The following is a 25956-nucleotide window of genomic DNA, read 5'->3' as shown; positions in this document are numbered from 1 at the left end:
AAGCAGTGCTGGATGATGCCCAACATAAAGTCTGTTTTGGTGGACTGTGTTCCCTGATGCTTTTTTCTTGTTGTGCCGACAACTTGTAGGAGAAGTTGCTTGCTCCTAACTGTGCTTTAATAATAAAGCAGAATACCTGAAACCGTCCTCTGAAGATAGCAAGGAAATGTAAAAATAAACAGTGAGAAGAACAGGTATAAGGTAGAGAATAACAAGAGACGAAAAAAAGAGAGAGGAGGAGGGAGAGAAAATAATGTCATTTCGTTTCTAAAGGGGGATGACACTTCTATCCAATTCATCATTATACCTATGTTTTGTTTTAGTGTTCCTCCACCAGCTTGACATTTCTGGGTTAAAAAGTGCCTATTACAGCTCACCATTGCCATGTTTCCCATAAATTCACATGAAGATATTTCCACACTGATGATCTTTTTTCCTTCTTGAAGAGCGATCCCAATCATTATTCCAGTCATGTGCGAGCGCACAAAGGTGAAGAGAAGCGAAAGCAAAGCGAATACAGCACGGTGATAGAAATGTCACATTTGATGGAATCACTTTAATTACACGCGTGTACTAAATTGTTCTGTAGAGCTTGTACATGGTGTTAGCTAATGCCAGGCTTTGAGTGACATTCTAATTCACGTGATTTGATGGGACAATGAAGAGAAAGCATCTGGTGCTTTATCATTTATTTCAATAATCATTTTAATTATGGTTGAATCAATCAAAGGCGACCTTTGGTAGCGTTCGATGAGCAACACGTTTCTTGGAGAGTGAAATAATGAAGCCATCACAACAACAGTGACAGAGGCTTTGGAACTAGGAAGCAGCTCTTCTGAAACTCCAAGCACTATAGCTGCTAATTATGATCCCAATAATATAAGAATTTTTAACCTATCTTGCCTATTTTCTCCTGATTTCTTTGCCTAATTTTGGCTTGCGCTCTGACTGTTTCTTGCAGATAATGCTGGATAGTGAGAGGGGGGTTGGGGGTTGAATCATCAATCAGCATTAACCATCAGCTCTGAGCTATTGACTGATGATTCACCATGGCAGAATCTCCTCTGACTCTAAAATGAAAGGTAGCAGCAGCAGTAGCAGCAGCGGCAACGTGAGGCAAAGACACTCAGTTGATTGGCACCTCATTGAGTCAGGCAGGGGAGCCTTTGATTGCACTATCTGTCAATATCACGTAATTGTTTTTCTTACATACATGGTGCCCTGGCTTTTTCAGCGCAGGGTTGAATATTCTGTTTGCTTGGTTTGTATATACTGCTACTTAGTGGATTTTCTTTCTCTTAATTTTGATCCATTATTATGAAGTATGCTTTTCCCCTGCACCGAGAGTGATGATTTTATGGCCAAATATTGCCTCCTGTTGATGCAGCGAGCGGAAAAAACGATACTTTACACCACCACAAGCCAATATGTCATCGTAACATCAGTGCATTAAGATTCATAGCCCATACTAGACGGCTAGATTAGCTGCATATGGCTGTAAATCTGTCCTTCACAGTCACCCTTGGGTGTATCAGAGTAGCCAGTTATGCCTTCAAGCTTTAATTGGACCCCTTTCAATTATCACATTAAGTGTGTTACTGGAATACGTACACTGAGCACACTTCAGTCTTGACAAGTGTGAACTCGCATGTATTCTCTGAAGTCTGGCTAAAAAAATTGATTTTAATTTCTGCTTAAATGACACCCGTAACAGCCAAAAGGGACTGTTCAGAACTGGGAAAGCGACCCTTTTCCCTCAGCCCCAGGTCAGCGGGAAAGATTTAATTGAAATTGAAAGTGTCTACCTGATAGTTTGTAATGATTAGCAATATGAGAGTGGGGAAAGGAAGAGAGGAAAAAGGAAGAAGACATGCGCATGGATAAAAAAAAGAGGGAGAGAGGTAGTCATCAAGTCTAGAGAATTGAGTGTCAGTGTGATTGACTGGACTTGACTCTGGGTGTCACACATGGAACTGAAACCCATTGCAAACAAGACACATGGTATAGTGAAACTTGTTGAAGCTGCCACAGGTTGAAAAAGGTGAGCAGACACTTTCTATAAACTTAGAAGTCTAGCCCAAAAACCAGAAAACTTTGCCTCAAGTCTCTCGCAAGGAAATTACTGTGCATGCCTGTCTACTATTATCATACACCCGGTGCCAGTAGCCTTCTCCTCCCACCCGTAAAACAAACACCATCACCCTTCAGCCCTAGAAGACCTCTGGAGTCACTTCTGCCCAGCCCAACATTTCCACACCAGTTAATAAAAGGGAAATGAATTGTATCAGTGTTGCTGTCTTTGCTCATAGTGAATAGGAAATTATCATAGAGATAGGTATTGGTGACTTCATACACCGAATTACATGGAGAGTGAGCCTGTTTCTCCCTCTGTCACACATGCACAAACACACACACAAATATAGCAGCTCAAAATGAACTGCAAGGTAAAATTGGCCACAGTGATGTCATCATAGCAATGGCAATTTCCCTCATAATTCCACAAAAACCCAGATATCTTGTGACATTTAGGGCTCGTTTTTTATAACCTGCCATCCCCAGGCTCTGTTAAGACATATCAACATTAGAGTCGATACTACATGCCAGGCAGAAGAAATGTGACATACCCTTTGCCTCTTTGTGGGTGTTTGTTGTGTTCCAGCAAGACCAAACAACTGACACAAAGAGGATGGCACCTGGGGATAGACAATATATACATGTGTCCCCAGGGTCTGACAGGCACACAAAATCAAAGATGTGGGGTGTTAATATCTGATAGTTAGTGCTTGAGGCTAAACAGCATAAAAGACATTGAGGTCAATGGGTTGCCAGCAGTCTCTGGAGCAAAGCGTGCCGTGGCTATTTTCGCCAACTCCTCCTCTGTTGGAGGCCACTGGAGGATTCTCTTCATCATCACAGTTAGAAGACAATCAGCGCACTACTTTCTGCTTTTGCCCTTTGATTTATTCTAGATTTTTTAATACATATTTAGACTTTGTGGGGGCCAACTTGGAGGCTGCAGGACAAAATACTATAAAAAACAAAAACAGAGTTGAATGAATTAACTACACTTAACATTATTACCTAGACTAAAAGTGTCCTTTTTGTTGGAACCAAGTATAGCCTATTATTTATTTATTTATTCTATTTTAATTTTTATAGTGCCATAGAACATTGTCATTACAATTACACAATATTCAAGACATAAGTACATAACAAGAATACGACTTTCTTCAAAGTCAGGTCTAAGAGGTTTGACATATTTCACCCAATTTGCCCAGTGTGATCTGAACACTTCTAAAAGTAAATTTAAAGAGAAAGTTACCTTTTCCATTCTGTAAATCTATTTTGTCACATCTACCCAGTTATTTACTGTAGGTCCAGCCTGCATCATCCATCTTCGGGTGAGAGCCTTTTTACCTGCTGTCAAGTATGGCCTATTCTTTATCAAAACAGTAATTAAGAGAAAATCTACATATGAAATATATCTGTATAATCTTGAACAGAGCTGAATTTAATTAAAGTGTGATCACATTCAGTTTCGATGCATTTGCACTTATACAAATAACTATAGTTTTAGTTCCAGTTGTTGAGTTACAGTACACAATGAGATCCCAATATATCTTTAAAATATGCAACAGTTAATTATTCCCATTATGACCATGTTACACTAGAAATACTGGCTTCAACTTAAAGCCCCTGTGAGGAACTTTTGCTATGTGCTAATTCTGGCACCCCCTGTGGACAGAACAATAACTGTTATCTCAATAATTAATAATAATAATAATTTTTTTTTTCAGCACGCAGTTATTCGCAATGATTGGCACCTGCACCCCCACCAGTGGTGTCAGTCATAAAAAAATGACTGCAAAGAAATTGTCAGTATTAATGCAGAAGTTCTATTTTGCTTTTGTAGGTCATAAAGGAGCATGTATATTATTTCAGTCAGTTTTAAATCCTTTTAAAAATTCCTCACAGGAGCTTTAAAATAACCGTAAATAACATAGTTCAAGTGTGTTCAAGTACAAAGTGAAAATGGACTGGAATGGACTAAACTGTAGCAATTATTTCAAGTATTAGAGTATGAAAAGAATAAAATGTTTTTTTAAATATCTCTTTGTTATATTGCATTACTTATAGGCTTAACTTGTTATTTTTGCTCATGTTCGAGAGGCTGCCTTATTGCAAATACTCTCTCTCCCTCCATGTCCTCTATCGTATCTGTCACTCTCGCTGTGGGGAATGTTAGTTGACAATGCGTGCACTCAACACCCCATATAAAGTGCGTGGTGACAGAGACATTAACACAAGCAACTGAGTACCTCTGTGATTTTAGTGCGAGCATATCTGTCAGCAGGGCCTGGAGGAGTAAGAGGCATCTATCTGAACTTCGACGGCTGGTGTTTGGGAGGAGGATTGTGGCAGTCAACATCAAAACAGTAAAAGTAAAGCCGTGATTTATTGAAAGTGCCGCTTGTGTCTTGCTTTCATGTTTGCCGGTGATACATTATTTGACTTTTCTTGTGCTTTCAGGAACACGGCGATGCGGATGAATTAAACATGTTAAGCAGGAACAGGTCTTTCTCTGAAAGCCTTACCCTTTTCATGATAACCCCTTTTAGACATTCAGCGGACTTATCACAGCGTATAAATAGGACAGAATTCATTATCAGGGGAGGTTTCGGTGAAAAAATTAATAGTTGTCCCCGGAGGAGGCTCTGTGGCGCTCCAGAAAAGGAAACCTTTAAAGTGTACATGCACAGGGGGATCTGGGGAGAGTGTGCCCCTCATACTAAAACCTTTACCATGCTACACTACACACTGATACTGCAAATATAAGTTTGCTCAGCACTAATGACTGTGACTAATACCGTACACAGTCTGCATTCATGCCTAAGCCGCCCTCAAAATATTGGAGGATGGGGGAAGAAAAGGGACACAGAAAGAGGGATGTATGAGTGTCTGCTCCTGACACTGACACCTCATATAGATTACACATTTTCAGGATTGCCTGGAGGGACAAAACATCCAGACTTGAGCTGCTGACATCTGAAGAGAGGCTCTCTTTTTTTTGAGACTGCACTGAATGATTTCACTTAGAAATACATTGTCGTACAATAAACACACACCCTAGAAATACACAACAGAAAAAAAAAACAACCTGTACGGCGGGTCTTCTTCAGAGCTCTGTCATATAAGAGATTACAATTCCATCATGCCCAGATCACTCATGCACTGAAATCACACTGCCGCCAGTGCTGAGTGGTTTGCAGCCTGCCAGTTATCTGTTGAAAGATGGGCTTCACGATGCCTTTGTATCCACTTCCTATCTGCCCGGCCATGGAGGCAATAACAGTAATGTATGGCTAAGGAAAACAGAGCTAATCATCAATGACTGCAAGATATATAGCATATGCAGTGGCACCTTGTTTATTACCCTCTCTTCTCCTGCTGCGGCATCCATCGGCGATGCAGACAGACTGCCACATCCGAGAGCTTCTTCAATGTTAATTTGATTCATTCTTGTTTTCCATAATATTGGGGGCAATGGGTCAGTGTGATGAATTTGCTTGTTACATGACACAGGATGTAGTGCAGTGGTGGCTGCTCTACAGTTTGTCTCCGCTATCTCCTCCATCATGAGAAGCCGAGGCCTCATATCTATTGCCACATCCTTTTCTTCATATGCAACAGGTTCAGTTCTTCAAGGAGTCGCTTTTTCCTCTAAAGCTGCTTCTAATTTGGTTTTAAAAAGGAAGCTAAGAGTGTGATAAGTGACATTTTACATTTTTAGATCAAAGTCATTTACTAAGAAATTATGCTTGTTTGGAAAGTATTTCTGCAGGAACAATCCAATCTTCCTACAAACATCAGACACTTGCACTTAATCAGTGGATTTTTCTTTCTTTCCTAATCCTTATAAAATATTTTAACTTCCCTTTTCATTCCTTGTTCTTTATTTCCATTTCCCAGGCTGTGTATTATCCACACAATATGGAAATGTTCAGACATCCATCCATGTGCAGTGAATTTTAAGGTGGATTCACAGTTTTTTTAATCTTATAAATATGCATTTATGTATTGCTTCCTTGTCGGTGACAGCACAGCTACAGTATATCACAGTATCGTCAGCGTTTGTGCAGACTTACAAAGAAGAGGTGGAAAAGCGTTCTTTGTAGGAGATTCTTAAACTAAGAGCACCGGTGTGTGTCTGTGTAAATGTGTGTGTGTGATTCTACCCCCCTTAGAAAATGTGTGCCCCCTCCCCCTCTGTGTGTCACAGCAGTGATGAGCGCTGATTGCAGATTGTTATGGTGTTTGCACCTCTCATCTATCTGGCCCATGCTGGGTATTTGGCCAGGCCTGATTGTGTTGATGGTGACACCGGCGTCTTGTCCTCAGGAGGGAAGGCCCAATAGTGGTCCAGACATAATGAAGGAGATGTAATCAAGCAATGTCACACACAAAAAGTCAAGTGTCAGGAAAGAAAGCTGTTTCTGTGTAACACCTTCCCAACTGTGCTCTCTCTGCTGATGGAAATCACACAAACGCTGTTGTTGATGTCGGGGTAAACATTTTATGCTGAGGCAAAATGGAAATTTTGGGTGTTTTTTTCTCCTGCAGACAACAAAGGTGACTTGAAGATAAAGGAATTTACATCAAATTGGATCACTGCATTGTGTTGGTGTTGTATATTCTCAGTGCAGAAATGGGAGCTTCAACCTACAACCTACTTTTAATCAATGGCAACAAAAGGGAAAAGCAAGTGCACAGGGCTGGGTTGTTCAAGGGATCCTTTCTCTTTCGTTGTGCACTTTGTCCCCTCTCTGTGCTTTGTCATTTGTTTTGGTGTTCTAATCTCAGCCAAGTCAATAATATTCTTTGTTGTCTGAAATTGTGTGTCGGGAACAAAAAGGCCTCCTCCTTTTGTTGAAAGTACCTGTCTGTGACTTTTCACTCTCTCTCAGACTCCCAGATAAAGTAATCATTAGATGTTGTTTTCTGTCTGCAATTACTTTCAGCTACAATGGGTCAAACACTGGGAAAGCAAAAGGGGTCGAGAGGAGACAAGGCTAGATGGATTACAGGCGAGGACTGTATAGGTTCCCGCAAGTGCTGATAAATACGTATGTGGCTGGGAGACTCATCGCATTCAGTAAATGCATCAAAAGTAATTAGTCTTGAGTATATATGGACAACCTTGCTCCCCCTCTTATCTGCATGGCATTGTCTCCTTTTAAAATAGGCCATTCGTTACATCTGGCAACATTTGTTTCAATATGTTGAAAAGAAGAGAAATGGTATTGTCAGTTTCTTATATCTCACGTTGGATCTCTTTGAAAATGTATAGTTCACAGGGAAAAATCCTCTACACCATTATGGTAGATAGCTAATTACCATTCTCTGGCTGATGAGTAAAGCCATTAGACCAAGACAGGCTGTGAAGAGATTTTTTCACTCCATGCTCTACAATAAAATCCTGTTGATACAATTCTACAATGGCTGCCGAACATGCTCTAACACAGCATGACTCCTTATAGAGGACTAGTACATGTCAACCTGCTACAGAGATCCCCTGACCTCTGTGGCACGGTTGATCTTTGCCTTGCAAAGAGCACAGCAAGTTTTTAGAGCTACAATGGAATATTTACTTCCCCACGCCCTTGTCAGCGGTGACAATGACAGCTCTTATTGCCTTCGCCAGGGATTATACTGTACGTCCTCCTGATAAAAGGTAAAGAAAACCAAATAGCCTTTGAGTCTGACGTGCAGAGAAAAGTTAATTTTCACACTCACTGCCATAGCGACAGGCTTTTTCACCAGGAGCAGTTGCAGACCTTGTCTCCCAGTCTGCATAATTCTCATTTCATTGTTAAAACCATGTACACGCAGCACTTATATATATCGCATATAGTATTCTCTCCTGCAGAAAGAAGACTCTCATGAGCTTTCAATGCTGTACACTTCATCAAAACTATGAATCAGTCATAAGCGTGCATCATAAATATGAGCCCCAAGAAACTAGGAAGAATGGTGAAATGCATCAAGCGTTTAAGCGGCCTGTCTTGTATTTGTAATTCTGTGAAAGTGACACATTAGTCTCTCCTTCAAATGATGATTGCCAGAGCTGTGATGAAAGTAATGGCATCTCTCTTTTTCAGTGCAACACCAAGGGGTTTTAATAGCGCCATTATTATTAATGGCCATCCATTTGCTTATCCAGATTGTAGGTTTGGAGTGAACGTAAGGCCGAGTGAAGCGATAAAGTCTGGGTAATTACAAACCCAATTATTTCTACTGAGATTCTATTTGTTTGAAAGAATCCTCCATATTCTTGTGTTTCTGTCTTTTTGCTTTCCCTTCAGACGAGAGGCATATGCTCATGTCCCCGCCATGTCTCTTATTTTTTTTCTCACACTCTGTTTCATTTCAGCCCCTATCAGACACATGATATGATAACGATATTTTTGCATTCATAATAGCTGCAGCACTTGTAGTTCTCTATGCTGTCTCGTAAAACTCTTGATGAGAGACGAGTTCTCCATTTTTAAAAATCTCATAAATGCTGAGCATAAGCCTCTTTGTTGTTTTTATTCCAATTAATTGAAACTAAGAGGGCCAGGGCCACAGGTGATAATGCTTTAGGTGGTGAAAAAGCTTTATTTTTTTTGGCAGAGTTACGTTGTGAATTTTGTTTGAACTTTTGCACTTATGTGAATGTTTTGTGAGTTGAAAAAACTAAACTTTGGAGCCTTCAAGTTTTTTGCAGGATATGTTAGAAGAAAACAACTAGGCTGCATAGTGACAGGCCATGTATCACAACACTAGACAATAAAGAGAAGCAAAAAAAAAATAAAACCTTCAGTCCAATAGATCAAAAAAATAGATTTACAATGCTTCAGCTGTGTGGAACATATGGCAGCAATGTTTTTGGACATAAAACCCTCTTAAATCACACTGCATCATACATGTACAAAATTAAAGACATTGTAAATATGCTGCAGACAACACTTTGAGACAGACTGCAAGGTGGGTTAACGCTCCTTTTGACACTTCTTGCATTAGATGGGTATAGGTTTCAGGCTGAAAAAATTGAAAAGACTGCTCCAATTAACACAGTAGGATGAGTCAGGGGCCTAGTCCACCTTCCTGATGGCTGTTTGAGGAATTTAATGGCCTAGTTGCATGCAATTATCCTTTTAATTAGCAATAATGAGTTTGTGCATGCTGAAATAATAAGTCGGACCATGATATGTGTGCAGACCTTAATGTGAAGCTCATCAAGATGTAACTAGCCCTGTCAGTAAATATCATCAACTGTCATGTTAAATATCTCATACCATTGTGCTGAGAGGTCCTGATCAGCCGGCTAATATGCATCCTGGCTGTGTGCGAGTGTTCCTGCCTGTCAGAACATGTATTTGCATTAGTTGAGTTAATGACCATCAGGAGGGGGAAGAGTGAGATTGATACCAGTGTAATAAAAAGGAAAAATAGAATAACAAAGACACAAAATGTCATCATTTCAGCTTGGTAATGTAGCACTTGAGCAATCTCATGGGACTTAGCCAGGCACTGTTTATCATGGCTAAATCAAATCATTACAAAATTACCTTGATGCCGAAATGTAACCAATTATCTTTATATTACCAACTGTGTACAGTAACTCAGCATTAGCATGCAGCATCGTGGGCCTGTAAAAATTTGTATTCCTGCTTATTATTCCAACATGGATTAATATCCAAAGCAGGAATGGCCATGCACTCAGCAGCTCTGAGCAAAATGATCCTGCAGTATATTCACCACTGTTATAGAGCGCTGCAGTGGAAACACAGGTGTGCCGTGTGGGGCAGTTAATTGTTTTAAATTAGAACATGAATTTGTTTTCTGGGATGGTTCAGTATCAAAGCTACACTTAGTAGGACATTACAATCAGTGAATCACCTTTACGCCTACTGATGGGAGTTGTACTAAATAACTCAAACACATGTACACTATGAGTGGATCCAATACAATGCACATGCAGTTAAAGAGATATGGTGTGCTAAGACTGGCAAAGGAAAGCTTACAGAAAGCTTCTCTTGACTACATTAGATGTAAAGATGTTTATCTAAACAGGGTAATTATGTCATTTCCTTATGAGACAAATGAAAAATAATTCAAAGTCTGAGGAATAGTAAGATAATATCAATTCAGTGGTTCAGAGGTTCAGTAGAGTGACTGTAAGTCCTGTAAGTCATCCATTACAACCCTCTTGTTTCATGTACTCACACTATAAATAAGTATTTCTACAAATTTAACCCATCCATCCAAAATTCAATCAGTTATTTTTCCAGTAGTTTCAACTTGTGCAACAATAAAAGGAATTCTTTAGTAATGCTCTGCTTACAATGTGGCGTTCTCACAGCTCCCTCTTTCAATGTCTAATGTTTATACAAGCTGTAATGTTTGACCGTGCGAGTGGAAGGTCAGCCGAAGGTGGATGCAGCGGTGTTCGATCTCTGGCTGGCCAAAGGATGTGTTGATGTTGCAGAACAAGATTGCTGTAGGCTAACACTGGTACTGACCTTGCATATGACCATAAGATCAACTAGAAAACGAGAAGTGTGGCTCTGCGGGGTGTCTGGAAATACACAACAAGACCATGGATAATAGATTAGCTTATGACAGAGCAGTCAAATTAGCCCGCAGGCTGTTTGGAATGAGAACATGATTTGAATACTAGTTCATTTCTGGAGTCAACAGCAGTCAGTTTAGCAGGGTGATTGCAGGTGAGCTTGTATTAGATGTTCAGTTAACTCTACAGAAGAACTGAGCAGGAATCACAGTTTTGTTTCAACCGCATCACCATGAAGATGAAACATCTCAAATGAGAACAGTGGGTCTGATCCGAGTCGTGCTGTCTATTACACCCAATTGTTTGCCATTATCCCCACTTGTCTGCCATTCAAATTTCCTTGAAGGAAAGTAGAAAAGAATGTTCTCAGCATCAGGGGATTCGGGGCGTCAGTGATGTGTGATTCCTCCCGAAAGCTCCGCAGGGTACAGTTGTTTCCCCTGAATACAAAAGACAGCAGCATCACAAGCAGGCTGCGGCGTACCTCGAGCTGACGAAAGCAGCCAGAGCTGTCAGCGACATCACTCACGCCGTGCTCCCACCCTCCCACACCCGCCACCACTTTTCCAAACTATCCCCCTGGAATAGAAAATAGTACAGGCCCGTGTCTTTGGAAAGGCTGGATGTGAAATATTGCATATAAAAAATTGGAGGCACTGGAGGCTGTTGACACGGAACTGCTGTGAGTTCAAGCTGTGTGAAGTCACGGTGCCACAGACTACCTGAAAGTACGCTAGGTTAAAGACAGCTTCACCCTTGGCTGCACTGATAATTTAAAGTTTGGGGAAGCGGGAAGGAGGAAATCTGGCAGAGAGGTACTTTTGAATGTTTCTGTGAGGAACAAGCCTGATAACTTCTATGTCCTTGTGCATGCTTTTAGAATAAGATGTTCATGCTAACAGTATTACCTCATCTAAAGTGGTAGCACCCAGAAAAGGCATTACCAACAGCAGAGAAACCCTCAGAGAGATATTGACTCAGGGCACGGCCAAGACTTGGCTCTGCCCTATTGTGCTAGCTCAGAGAATAAGAAAGCAGCATCCATTTTTGCCTTAATGAAGTTAGTGACCCTCTGAAAGGTGACACATTTACCGCCCAGGGGATTTATACACTCCTGCTCCAAGGCTCCAGTTCAATATGGAGAGGACAGATTTGACTCCACGTGGGCACTCCAAATATATCCTCACAATTTATACCCAGCGATACATTTTCGGGCAGTGCTCTTGTAATTAAAGTTGATGCTGTGCTGTTCAATCAGTGGTGGCACGGAAACACAAAATAGTGAGTGCATCGAGCCATTACATGGCACTGTGGATAACTTTGGGAGGCAGAACTGGTGACTCTGTGTAGCAATTCAAAATATATATTTTCATTTTGTAAAATGCAATAAAACAGTAAATCACACTGCAGAGGTTCGTGGATTTCGTTTTGATAGAATTGCTCAAAGCAAGCAAAACCTGTGTGCAAGCGAACAGTCATCCCTGTGTACTAGGGTCTTAGGCTGCTTAATTATTTATAGCATTCTTACTTATGCAAATATACTAAATAATTTCTACATGACAGCTTGAAGCTGAAGCCTCGAGGAGCGATGTGATGTTTGAATGAGGACCGTCTTTCCTTTGCATGGCCTAGGAAACATAACACTGCAGGCTCCTGGTTGCCTTGGTGCACACTGTTTTACATTCTAATTATCTGGCTTGACAGGCTTTATTGCTGGGGCTCAATGCTGAGGCCTCATCCCAGACTCATTCCACATGTGATGTCAGTGCCAGGATAATGAGATAAGATAGTTTGAGTGCTTAAGCCTAGCCCATATGCATCCTCATTTAGTTTCCAGGTTATTTTTTTTTCTCTCTATGCTTGCAATCTAAACGCTGCCACAATTAACCACATATTTTTAATTGTATCAGAATATGCTTAAGATGCTCACAGGATCCTAGGATAATGTGTTTTTTTCCCAGCTCTTCGTGTTTGACTTTTCTTATTTGACCAGATTTATCTTGTATTCTGAAAGATCAGGAGGGTTTTAGGTGTGCCGCATTGACAGAGATTAAAATAAACAAAGCTTTGTTAAGATGTTCATTAAACATTTAATACAGTAAAGCCAATGCGAGACACAAACAGCAAGACATTTTTTTTAGCTCTAATTAAGCTACTGGGAATTCCTTGCATATTGTAGGTAAACAGAGCGAGGCATGGGAATACCAATGGAAATTAAATGCTCTGCTGCTGTTTTCCTCATTACAAGATGAAATGAAACATTTATCACTAACTTTCAGTCTGCTAAAAGGCTGACATTTTGTGGGTCAACCACTACTAAGGTGACGACTCTATTCTGTTAACATTATGTTTAATGATTTCATTCAATTGTTTTGGTGAAATTTTCACTCTCTAGTTTCCTCCTGTGTCGTGTTGTCTGATCTGTTGGATTAACAGTTGTTTTTCTTCCCTCTGTCTTCTCCTCTTTGTTTACAGCCATCGAGGTGAACCTGCAGAAAGCTCTAGCTGAGGCCTCTGAGACCTGCACCCAGGAGTGTCTGATTCTGGGCCACTCCGACAGCTGCTGGATGCCCCCAGCCCTGGCCCAGTTCCAAGGGTCCGGTAGCAACAGCCCTACCACCACCCCAACCACTGCCGCCATCAGCGCTACACTGCCCTCCTTTGGCTTCCAGCAGAGCTTTGCCCGGGGAGCCAAAGCTAACATGATCAGCATGGGGGTCATGGATGGGCGCCATACGCTGGGCAGATCTGTGCCCAAAAAAGATGACCTGGACAAAGGGATGATGCGGCCGCAGTTCTACAACACCCTGGATAGACACTGCAGTAGTAAGAAGGAGGACCCCGTCAAGGTCATCCCCCTGGCAAGCTTCTCCTCTCCTGGGCAGCAGATGCAGACCGGTGGAGGCAGCGACTCTTTCTTACACGAGCACCAGTTGTAAGAGTAAAAAGACAGACCTCCATTCCCCTGATAAACATGTGACTCTACACATAGACAGCTTTTTGTCATTGACTTAATGCTCGATATGTATGCGTACGGGTGGAGGTATGCATCATTTGAATAACTTTGACCAGCTCCGGCTCTGTTTTACTAATGAAGACATCTGAGAATGGATTCCAACGTGATGGTGCTGCTCAGACACTATCATACAGGATCAGTCTGACAGCTGAAGAATTTGAAAGCAAATGTACAAGTCCGACCATAGCAGGCCCATGTATAATTAATAAAGGTAGTTTCTATACCAAAGTAGTTCCATTACAAAAAAAAAAAAAGAAATTTTGCTTCTTTTTGGTGATGTTTGCTTAGTGATATGAAAAGGCAATGTACGCTTTTCCTTCCTTGGACCCAGCTTTGTGAAACTGTGTCCTAGAAGAGACCATTTCAACATGCAGAAAACATGCAAATACAGTGCTTTGTGTTGAGTGAGCTAAAATGGGCTTAAATGTTAATTATGAGCTCTGGGTGGATGGTGTTTCTGTTCATGTTCTAGTGAATTATTGCCCTATATAACACGCAGCACAAACTCCTTTGGTGGTGGAAGATGTTTCTTTTGTCTTGCCTGAACACATTTCAGAAGTCTATTTTGGTCAGGGGGCTGCAGAAGGATGAGACAAAAAGAGTCTACAAAGCATATCTAGGCCAATGGTAGACAACACCTGTAATCTCTCATATTTTACATTTTCATCATGGACTGGTACACAAATTACAACAAAAAAACAACACTTTCTCCAACACATGCACACAAACAGCTATACCCAAGAAAGATGAGTTCCATATGGTGGTTGCTCCATCTTTGCCAACTCTATTAAGAAATGTTCACTTAGTATCTCTGTAGCTTAGCCTTGAAAGGCACAGACAGATGCGCTTTGAAAACATACCCTTTGTTTCCCTCTTCTTTGTTTCTATTTCTCACATTTTGCTGCTCAGGAACACTTTCACGATAACAGCTATGGAGCCAATTATGAAATTCTCAGTCTAATTACTTTGATGTGTGATCTCGGTAGTGATTCTTATTGGGGTTTGGATGTCTGGATTGGTTCTTTTGGCAAGCCAGAAACATGCTCTGCATGCAAAAAGGCAAAGAAAAGGTAACTTCCTTAACAGCTCACACACTCCCTCTCTACCCATTATACCATTAATAACATATATTGTTCTTGTTCTCCGTATTTACTATTGTGTGATTTCATGCAAACAAGTTTGGTGGCAAAGTTTCTGTTTTCATTTTTTTTACCGTTGACATTGAAATAAAAGCCCAGGGTGCAATAATTTCTGCAGGGCACCCAGTCTAACTGAATTATTGATGTTAATGTTATTTTTGCGGTTATTAGAATAGGAATTGGCACTGTTTGAAAGGACCTCCCTGCAGGCTGCCCCTCACTATGGTTTTTATCATACACACACTGCGTCACTGCCTGTGTGTGTGAAATGTACTGATGATGATAACGACTTCAGACTAACTCGCTGCTGCAACAGATTGGGTGCAGTATAATCTATTGCTACAGCAATAAGTGACTTTGCTGATATCCATTTTTCTTTCCAGTAGCATCCCAGCCAGGTGTCTACATCATAAGCTATATGATTCATGCGATTCATTTTCCTGTACCACCTTGCAAATTTGGAACAGGCTTAAATCTATAATGCAACGCTGCGTTCTCAGGGGAAGGTGCGAGGCAAATTGTGTTTGCATGCTCTTAGCCACCACACCTATTCTCCCACATACTTAAGGTCAGTGCTCTCATCATTATAAAGAGGATTTATCTGAGACTCAGTGAAATGATCACTTAAAGGAACACTGAGTCAAGGACACGGAAAGGGGCAATTCAATTTCACCTCAGTCAATTACGAAAATGAAACTAATTCAAAACAAGCAACTTAAATAAACCCCTTTAAACATCCGTGATGAACATGTCCCTGTTTGGGAATCCAATTTCAACTCATTTACTCAAACTTTTCTGTTCCCCGCTTTCACTTTTTATCTCATTTCATTGTTATGGTACACATCAACTGATATAGAGAGTACATATTTGATCAAAAGGATTGAATATCAAAGGGAAGATGCCTCATGATGTCACTAAAAATTCTCCAAAGAAATTTAACTGATGTGACGTGACCCAAAAGTTTCCTCAAAATCTTTTCAAGTCCTTTTCAGACTCAATAAACAATAAGCCGAGCAAGAAAAGTAGGCCGAATAAATTCCATGTTTTCAATCAAAACAACTTTAAATAAGTAATAATATGGTTTTAAGAAATGGTTCCATCTATTCACAACCAAAAGTCTCTCACTGCTGTTGAAGTGGATTGTGGCCTTCCTTAAATCATAAAGGAATATCCATGTAATATGTATGAGATAATACACTGTCACACCGTAATGAAAAATGTGATTGTTTGAAATATGTTATTCAATCACATGTGTACAGTAAGCACAATATTACCTTTCTGTAACCCTCACTGTGTTTCAACGTACTCTGCCCATATAACTCCTATGTACTGTAATGTTGCAGCTGCTGCATTCATTGAAAGACAACTTCTAGAGGGAATAGTTTCATAACTGCATGAATGTATCAGTAGGATGTTGCTTTTTAATAATAACATGACTCTTTTTTGTCTGCTGCAGTCCGGCTTTCTGTTACCATATGCCCATCTCGAGGACAAACTAGTAGTGTTCTGTTAATTCAGTTTCAGTCAAAGAGCATACCATATGAATGTTTTTTTAGTTTGTTTTATCTATAGGGGGATGGGGAAGTAGTTTTCACTATGTCTTGAGGTTTTCATTTTCAACAAAGAAAAAAAAACATGGATGAAGGACACAATGTGAAGGGTGATCAGTTGTTTTCACTCAGCATGATTCAGCTCTCATTGTTATTTTCATTATTTTTTTCTAATTCCTTCTACCCTAAGAGTAAAGACAGCATACAGAAAAAACTGAAGACTGTTTCTTTCTTCTTCTTTTTTTTATAGATTTCGGACTTTTTTTTTTATTCCAAATGTGTGTCACGATTTCCATAATTTGCATGAACTGTTTGGACCTTCACAAGGCGTTTTCTGAAACTTGACTGTGTAGTTCATGCATCCATCATTAGATCCAAATGTCAGTATTGATGTTTACTGCTCTACCTGTCTGTCTGTCTGTCTGTCCAATGGAACAAAACAAATGTTACACAGTGTACACATTCAAACTTTGTAAAAGTGTGTGTACCACTTCTGCCTCTACACACACACACACAAATATTTAAACTGTCAGGTCAACTGGATTTTCAACTGTACATAGCAGTGCCCCTATGAACTGGTTGTAATGGTTACAAACTAGAAAGACCCATACAGAAAAGACGAAAGGCTACTGGAATTTGCAATGTCGATAAAGCAAAAAAGGGAAAACATATTAAGTGATGAGATGACAATCTCTGTGGTTATATAAATGGATACATATGCATAATATTGATGAGAGTGTGTTTGAATGTGTTTATAGGTCACCTTGTATGTGTGAGGGAGATTGTTAGTGTGTCCTTGCATGGATGACTGATTGGGTATGCGTGGTGTATCCTGGCATGCACTTTGCCAGAATATTTTATGTACACAAATGTATCTTGTACAAAACGTATATGAAAATATAAGACTTAAGTATATGCTTGTAAAATAGTCATCAGTGAGTGAGGTGGAGTTTGCTTCGAGAGAAGGCTTCAATGCTTGCCAGCAAATCTGTATTGGTCAATTTAAGCTATACAGTCTGTGTTGTCATGCCTTTGTAAGATATCCCATTGAAATCTATGAAAAAAATGACCTTCCATATGGTGAAATGATTTTTTCTTGTCATTGAATTTTACTTGAGCCATTAAATATTGAGTCCTCAAAGTTCACATGGACCACACTTGTCCTTCACTCTATATTTTTGGGCGGTTGGGTTGCTCTGAGAGCACATTGTCGTATGAGTGATAGATGTGATGTGAGTGCATACCGTCGCTGTCTTGCAATTGTGGCAATTACATGGTAATGATATAAGACCCATCAAATTGGACATGGCATTTCACCTTCATCATTTGTGGAAATGAATACCCTGGGGGAGGCAATTCAACCTATGACATATAGTTGTATATTTATGGGAAAAGAAAAAGTAACCTTTATAAAACACTGAAATACCACAGACAGTGGGCTCATTAGATAGTTTTACATCACACTTAAACTAAAGGACTGAACTGTTTCCTTCCACTATGTTGTGCTCTATATACATATACTTTATATGAACATATTAATTAGGAAATTGTATTCAATACCTTGTTGTAACTTAAACAAACATGATAAAATCTGTTGGCCTCTGTGTAATACAAACCATTGACTATAGATATCAACAGGATTCCTCCATCTCCTCATATTTTAAGAAACAAGGCCAAAATACCACCCTGATGGGCGCCAACATATTGTTTTGATTACATACTTTGGAGCCAAGGCATGCACTAAAGCCATCTGGCTGGTGAAGCCACGGAATTGACATCATACCCCATCTGCTAACCGAAGCACTCATTTAACTTATTGATAAAACATCAAAGATCCCTCAGACTAGAAGAGTCTGCAGCAGACTAGATTTGACTTGAAATGGACACATAGCAGCTATGGACAGTTCAGTGACCCTCGTGTTCATTTTGTTTTCTCTCACCATCCCCCTCTCAACTAATCCGGTAAAGTATGCTGCAGGAGCAAGCCGCGACCTATGATCTTGAGAAATGAAGCTGATGCAGAAACGGCAGTTCCTCAAATGTCCACTTGAAGCTGCCTCCAGAAGCACCAGAAGCCACACACACACACACACACACACACACACACACACACACACACACACACACACACACTCAAAAATGGTAATCTTTACAGCAAAAGCTGTTTATAACCAGGAAAAGCAATTATTTTAGTCTGAATAGCTCATTTTATCAGCACACACTGTAAGAGAGGTAAGGTGAATCTTTTTTTTTTTTTAGAACGCATTCCTCTTGAAGACATTACAGTTATAAGGTTTGCATGCTTAAGGGCATGGCTGACTTGACTGACAAGCGGGCACACTGTAGCTGTTAGCAAGGAGGTTAAAAGCCCGCCTCAACTCCACCTCTTTGCCATGTTAGGTCGTCCTAACCATAGGTTGAGTCTGCTTTTCCAATATGGCAACTGCCATAAATAGACTTCAAAAGTCCACTTCAGAAATCAGTGTGTGAAAAACAATGACTACATCCATATTTTATACAGTTTATGTGCAGGAGTATAATGGAGGGCAATTTTATGACCTGTACTGAAGCAGGTCACTAGGGGGAGCTCTAAATGTAAACATGGCATCCCTTCTGAGAAGTTATTTGGCTCCCCTATTTTTTCTGACAAGAAAATAACCCACTATTTCCCCTTTGTATTAAACCATTACATTTTTCAAACTTGAAATCCATTGGCAGATTTTTTGTAAGAAATTTAAAATAGAACTCCTGAGTATGTTTCTTTGAGTGCAAAACTTTTGTTCTCTTACCTTAAAAAGTGCTCTTTCCACCCACAGAGAAAGCAGCTCTCATCCATTTAGTTTGGTATTTTGCAAGCCACATCTGCCAGGAAAAAGAAAGGAGAGGGGAGGGATGTAAGCCAGTTAGAATCTGCCACTCACAGCTATATGCTACCAAATTCAACAAACTGCTCTGAAATGATCAAATATGGGTCTGGTATCATTGTGTGTACAAAAACTGACAGCCAAAATAACAGCATTTCATTTTTTCTGCCATGAGGTGCATGAGCTCAACTCAATGTGAGAAATGCAAAGAAATATCAGTGACTCTGGAAGTGAACTCAAGTTAAACTGCTAACAGCCAGCAGTAAAAAAAAAAAAAAAAAAAAAGCTGTTGAGGTAATACCAAAGCATTAATCTGATATGCATACTGTAAAACAATTCAAGTTCATCAACATAAGAATGAATATGGATTTGGCTCTCTGACCCTTTGGTGAATATGGGTCCAATATTAACTCCCATTTTAACTCTTTTTTTGGTCTCCACCAGCTCCATCTGAAAAATCTCAGTATAATTAAAATTATCCAATATATTTACCAGCTACTACCCAACGTCTTCTGCCTGTTTTGTATAACAATGAAGGTAGGAAACACATTTTCGCTGAAAAAAAAATGGTCTCCCTCAAAACAAAGACCTATAAGACAAAAAATCTATAGAGCTGATATGGGACTGCAGAGTAAGGTGATAATTTCCTGTAAGCTTATCAACAGCAACCGCTGTTACATGCAATTAGTCATGTGGCCCAGAGTTAATACAAAATGATTGACCATACAGCAGCATGTGTAATGTATCATGAAATATGCCAGTTGTTGCCATTAGGGTATTATTTTCCATCCCATGTAATGTGAACATGGCATTTAGCTCTAACCACTTACAGGTACATTTACACCCAGTGAGACACCCATGATGGGGGCTTTTCAGCTATATATGCAGCATATATATTCAGAATTTAAACTCTTCAGTTTTGTATAAAAATTTAGGTCAAATGCTAGCAGTCCAAAATATGAATTTGAGCCTTTGAAATGTAGCAGATGGCACCTCTCAAGTGTAAAAGGCACTTTGATGGTTTCAGTTCAGGAAGGGCAGAGCACTCATCGATCATCCTTACATTTTTGATTGGGTCCAACAATACAAATCAATGAGCTTCCCGTCACAAGGTCGCTCCCCCACTCATTAGACTGTCCGGCCATTATCATATCAGCGTAGACCAAAGACTCGAGGAAGTAGCCTATAAATTTCAGAGGGAAATCAATAGAACACAATAAAGCTTAATTTTAGCTTTAAGGGGTTTGAAGCCAAGAAACAAATAAAAATGTAAAGTGAGTTTAAAGTTAATGTAAGTTGTCATTGTAAACAGCACATACTTTCTCCATCCTCTGACTTTCCATCATCATCTCTCGGCACCTCCAGTTATGCCCAGAGGCCGTCCACATTACGTGTGGATTTTTGGCTTCATACACAATAAAGCTAAGGAGAGCTTTGCACATAGCATTCACCTTTACTGTGCATGTTTTTTGTTCAATTCTATTTAGTCATCCACCCATGTATCATCTATCCATCAGTCCATGTAGCCATCCATCCATTCAACCATGAGCTTTGATGCCTCTAAGGCAGACTCTGCAATAGCTCCGACAGCCTCCCCCTGGGCTATACCTGACACCTTTTTGCCTTAATGCTTCATCCACTGTTCTCTTATGAATACACACAAGCCCTGAGAGAGGAAACCTACAGTATAGGCCAGCAGGTTGATGTTCACCACAACAAGACATGACAGGATCTCTCGACACTGACTCCTAACTTGTGCAACACGAAGAGCTGTGTCATGTCCCCTTCGTAATGCACCAAAGGCTTGCTGGACTGTGTCATCTTATAGTGTCTCAAGCATATGTTCAGTCCCCACTCTCCTTAAAAGAGCGGACTGTGACCTGGCCCATTAGTTTTTCATGGTAATTGGCTAATAATGAGACAGTGACAGTGCGGAGGATGTCCACGCTGTCAAAACACATGCATACTCAGCTACACCAATCTGCATTTCTGGTAATTGCTGCATATTTGAACAGAAAGGACATGGTGCTTGTTGTCCCCTCAACCCACACCACGCACACGCACATGCACACGCACACACACACACACACACACACACACACAAACACACACAAACACACAAAACCTGTCGCCATGTGCTAACAAGCCAACTTATTGTAAGCCTACTTAGTTCTCAAGGTGTCATCTGTTGAAGTGTCAGGAGAACATATAGAGATTGTCAAACAGTACACTCATTTCAAATTGTAATTAAACTGGCCATCAGGTACCTTGAGGCTGTTTAGTCAACAGCAGGGTACTAATTACTATAAGATGACCTTTGGAATAATATCTGGTGAATTATTCATAGTGGAGAAAATTGCTTCGGAGACATGCCAACGACATCCAAGGGACGGCTGAGTGTACACACAGAAAATTCCACTCAAAGATTTCAGCCTGGCCATGAAAATAAGGTCAGCAGTAAGATGAAACTAAAGCTCTTTTGGTGTAAGAAAATGAGATGGTTGTGATAAGCCTTGAAAGACATAACTGCACTACTTGGAGCACAAAGAGGAACATTGCTGACCAGAAAACAGACTGACTTCTGTAAAGCCAATGTATAAGGTATGAGACGAAAGCCTTTCTCAAGGTGGCTTTAAAAACAATATCATCCTGCTGTGCAAGTGGACTTGACTCTGCTTGCTTTGAAATAAAACTCTGCCATTGACACCTCTGGTATTATAACTTCACATGAAATAAACCATATTTTCATTCGAGGAAGATCTCATAGCATGCACAATAGTGGTGCACCAATAAGTCTGGGTCACCCCAACTGTTTGGACAGTTTGGATTTGGAGATTGAGGGAAAATTTGTTATCCTTCCTATAACGTAATATTTTAGAGTATTTTTAAAAGTGCAATATGAATAAAAAATGTATTATGATAAACATTAGCACTTGCCTTTGCTTCAAATCAATGGGAGTATGAGAAAGATACCCGTCTTTCTGTCTGTATCAGCCCCGCATCTTCATGTTTGAGTGGGAGTATGGGAAGAGAGGGGCTCAGGCTTCATATTTGTATAAATGTTAACAAAATAATCTAAAACAAGAAGAAGAATGGCATTTTACTGCACTAAGAGGGACGGTTCAAACAGGCTGCTTCAGGAAACACTTGGAGAAACCAGTGGCAGCACAGACACCTGCACAGTAATCATTGAGTTTTCCATACATTACATGGACGTCTGTGAATGAAAAAAATGATATGCATAGCTCCGCTATTTACTGAGATAAAAATAAATTGCACCACCTTGATCCAAAGCACGTTGGTCCATGCAAAATCTGCTGTGACAGACAAAGATCAATAATTATGCACTGTTGATGTCCCAAAATGTGAGCAGAGATAAAATACAAAGGCATTTATTTTGCTGAGACACAGCCATGTTAGTACAGAATATGTATATATTTTATTAAGTTGTGTTTTTAACATGAAACCAAAAGTAGAAACACAGTTAAAAACATGTTTTTTTACGTTAGTTTCCAAAACCAAAATAAAAACACGGATGACAACATGTTTTTCCTGCTTTCCAATCTTGTGCTCAAATAAAAAATTCAAAACAATATAACAAGCACTGAAATTCCATTTATCCCACTTTGGCTTTTCAAAAGGCCATATTCCCACGTGACGTCACACTCAGTGTCGGCTCTGCTGTATAATCATCATGTCTATATGCTGTCCCAGGTCGAAATGTTGTGTAATATGAAAGTCTGACACTCTGGTCATTTCACAGCTCCTTGGTTGATAAGCAGCCACGAAGACAATAGCTAGTGAACGCATTGTTGAAAAGCTGACATTAAGTAAAATATCAACAGAAGCGTTAGCGCTTCCAAAGTAGTCAACCAATAAATAATAATTAAGCTTGTGCCAAACTCTCCTTTCCCATCATATCTGTGATTTTTTTAGTGTAAATGTTAACCATGAAGTCACTGAATATTATCGTTGTCTGTGTTCTGATGGAATGCGTTTTTCAATTTAAAATATGGTCTGATGGCTCCTATGATTTTCACTAGCCATGTCTTTGTGGCTGGTTATCAACTGAGAAACAGATACTTTTTTTATGTATTTAAGTTTTCTATTTGTGGCTTCATACTGAAAAAATTATGAAAAAATGATGCAGGGATTGTACAGGCACACTTTACATGACCTGTGAATGCACGCACACAGCTGGATCACTAATACAGGAACACACACACAAACACACATTAAAAGGATGACTAGAAGTTGATTCCTGATTCGAGGAAAGTGATTTACCCGATTGGTTAGGTATTCGTTTTTGAATATTTTTTTGTACAAGCAAAATACGAGCTCAAAAAAGCCCTTACTAAAAATAACTAACTCTATTGAAGAAGGCTTTTAACTGCTTTTGATGTATAATGTTTAGTAGTAAGCAGTGTTATTAAGATGGATGTATTTTGATTTGTAATACCTTGACATACTGATAGAGTCATGCCTGAGTGAGGAGTAATGCAGTTATTTTTTTACATATCTTTGTTTTATTTTTCGCTTTTGGACAATTTGAAAAATGACCTGATCCTTGACCCTCAATCTGTAAGCCAATCAAAACTGTGAGATTTAAGTTCTAGTGCTCCCCTTATAGACTTGTTGGAGTGTGTGTGGTGTGGCCAGTATCAGTAAATCAAATTTCTAAAGTTCATACAAAACAACAGAGGACAATGCTTTTTTTTTTCACAATATAAATGTATCCAAAAAAACGTCTTCATGGCATCACACAAAGAACCTCTGCATCACTGTGGTTTTATCCAATTTTCCATCGGGCTATATAAACTAAATACAGTAGCCTTGCTTTTGTGCAAGGAACTCATCCACCCTTCACCTGACGACAGTGGTGTAAACAAGTTGACTCCACTTCCATCACACATCAGAGACAGACATGAGAGGACAGTGATTGTAAGGGAGGGAATAAAAAGCCAAATAAAGAGTTAGCAATGAATGTTGGGATAAATTCAGAGAGAAAATCAAATAGGATAAATTGATTCAGACCTGTGTCATCATCCAGCTCTGCTTCGGTGCGTGTCCTCTTTGTGCCCTTTTGGAGCCAGGCCAACATTGCTGTCCTGCTCTCTTTACTAGATTTTAATAGTTTATTCATCACTGAAGAGACTTGTGAGTTCACATTAGTTTGACTCTGGCGAAAAACACAAATGACCGTTGTGTAATGCCTATCATAGGGGGCGAGTGTCACGCTGTGAGTCATGGGCAATGAATTATAGGTGCTATTATGAATTGCTAAGAGAAAATGTAAATGGAGAGGACATGAAAGCGTACTGGCAGCTGGTAAGAAGTTCCAGTACATGGATAAAGGGGTTAAGATTAAAAGTTGCAAAAATGCATTCCGGAGGGTTCAAGGCCCTAATCAAGCATTGGTTGAACCCATAGACTGTATAAAAATATGGACGTAGTATCTGTGACATCACCCATCTGTTCCTGAGAGCTGTTTGGAAGCCAATCGACGGCGGCAGCCATATTGGAAATGCAGGACTCAACCAGACAGAGTGTGACGTAAAGGAGCAGAGTTTGAGCCTCCTAGCCAAGAGCTATGTGTTCCCGACCGGGAGTCAAGTCAGTCATGTCCTTATTTGGGCAAAACTCGTAATCTTAGTATCTTCTGAACCGTCGCATTAGAAAAAAATTCACCCACCGTACAGCGTGTGCTGATAGAGAAATTAGCTACATAGAGCCAAGCCGCTTTTTGAACCAGCCTGTAAACATGTTTATTAATGCTGCAAAGATCGTCTTTTTCCCATTCATGTCTATGTGGTTTCTGGTGTTTCTGCAGCCAGCCTCAAGTGGATTCTCGATGTATTGCAGTTTATAACACTTCCGCATGGGCTTCATACTTTGAGACCGGAGGTTGCCGCTTGGTTGAACCTCTAATGCCCAAGGATGTCGAAAACAGTGAGCTAACCTCAAAAATGGCGCTATAACTCTGATAGTTTAAGCATCATTATGTAAATGATTCTGTTTAAATTCCACCCAACAAAAAAGCTAAAGTAGCTAGAACGATTGTTCTTTTAACCACAGAATGACTAAGCTTTGATTTGCTGTGTAATCATGTTGTATGTTTGTTAAGAAGACGTCTTGCATTACGGATTGTATTACAGATTCAAAATAGTTTGCTATTTGATCATAAATTGAGCACATCTCAAAACATGAGCAAAAAAAGTAACCTCAAGGAACGTTAGGAAATGCTAATGATCCTATTTACAATTATAATGATTCCATAGGTTTTGTGTTACTTTGTGCAAAAAAAGTCTTTTTTTGATAACACAAATTCAAAAATTCATTACTAAGGTTACTAATCATGAACACAACATTTAAGCTTCATTGCAGACTCATAGCTTTTGATTTTTTTTAAATACTTAAAACATTTACTTCATAATGAACAAAAATGCAGACCTATTTCTACTGCAGAGTTCAATGTTTAACTCTTTGTTATTTATTTTCATGCCTCATTGATGTCTGTTTTAAACAAAAAGGGGATTTAAGACAGCAATATATATTTATATATATATATATATATATATTTAAGAAATGCATTTATATGAAGTGGAGATAAGATTAAAAACAGGAGGGAATAGAAAAAGAGATGAAGCAGGGGCAACATATTTCAACAGAATCATCCTCCTGTGGTGACTTTCAGAACCACTAACAGCATCTACTCCCTCATGCTTTTAACGTTTCTGTGGGGTATTCTGCACAGAGAGGGCAGAGGTCTTGA

At 39.7% G+C, this 25956-nt stretch overlaps 1 protein-coding gene across 1 annotated transcript in view; it reads left to right on the top strand.

Annotated features, from left to right (window-relative positions):
• The window catches only part of LOC117817603 (protocadherin-9-like), an 84239-nt gene extending 69332 nt beyond the window's left edge, over positions 1 to 14907 (top strand). Inside the window, exon 6 of the mRNA XM_034690357.1 lies at positions 13091 to 14907. Within this exon, the coding sequence (XP_034546248.1) occupies positions 13091 to 13554 (464 nt within the window). The 3' untranslated portion in view covers positions 13555 to 14907. The remainder of the gene's footprint in view (positions 1 to 13090) is intronic.
• Positions 14908 to 25956: the final 11049 nt, after the last annotated feature.

This window comes from Notolabrus celidotus, chromosome 8 (genome assembly GCF_009762535.1).
Source record: "Notolabrus celidotus isolate fNotCel1 chromosome 8, fNotCel1.pri, whole genome shotgun sequence".
Lineage (NCBI taxonomy): Eukaryota > Metazoa > Chordata > Actinopteri > Labriformes > Labridae > Notolabrus > Notolabrus celidotus.
The sequence above is the reverse complement of the archived record's forward strand: the minus strand, read 5'-3'. Positions and strand labels throughout refer to the sequence as shown.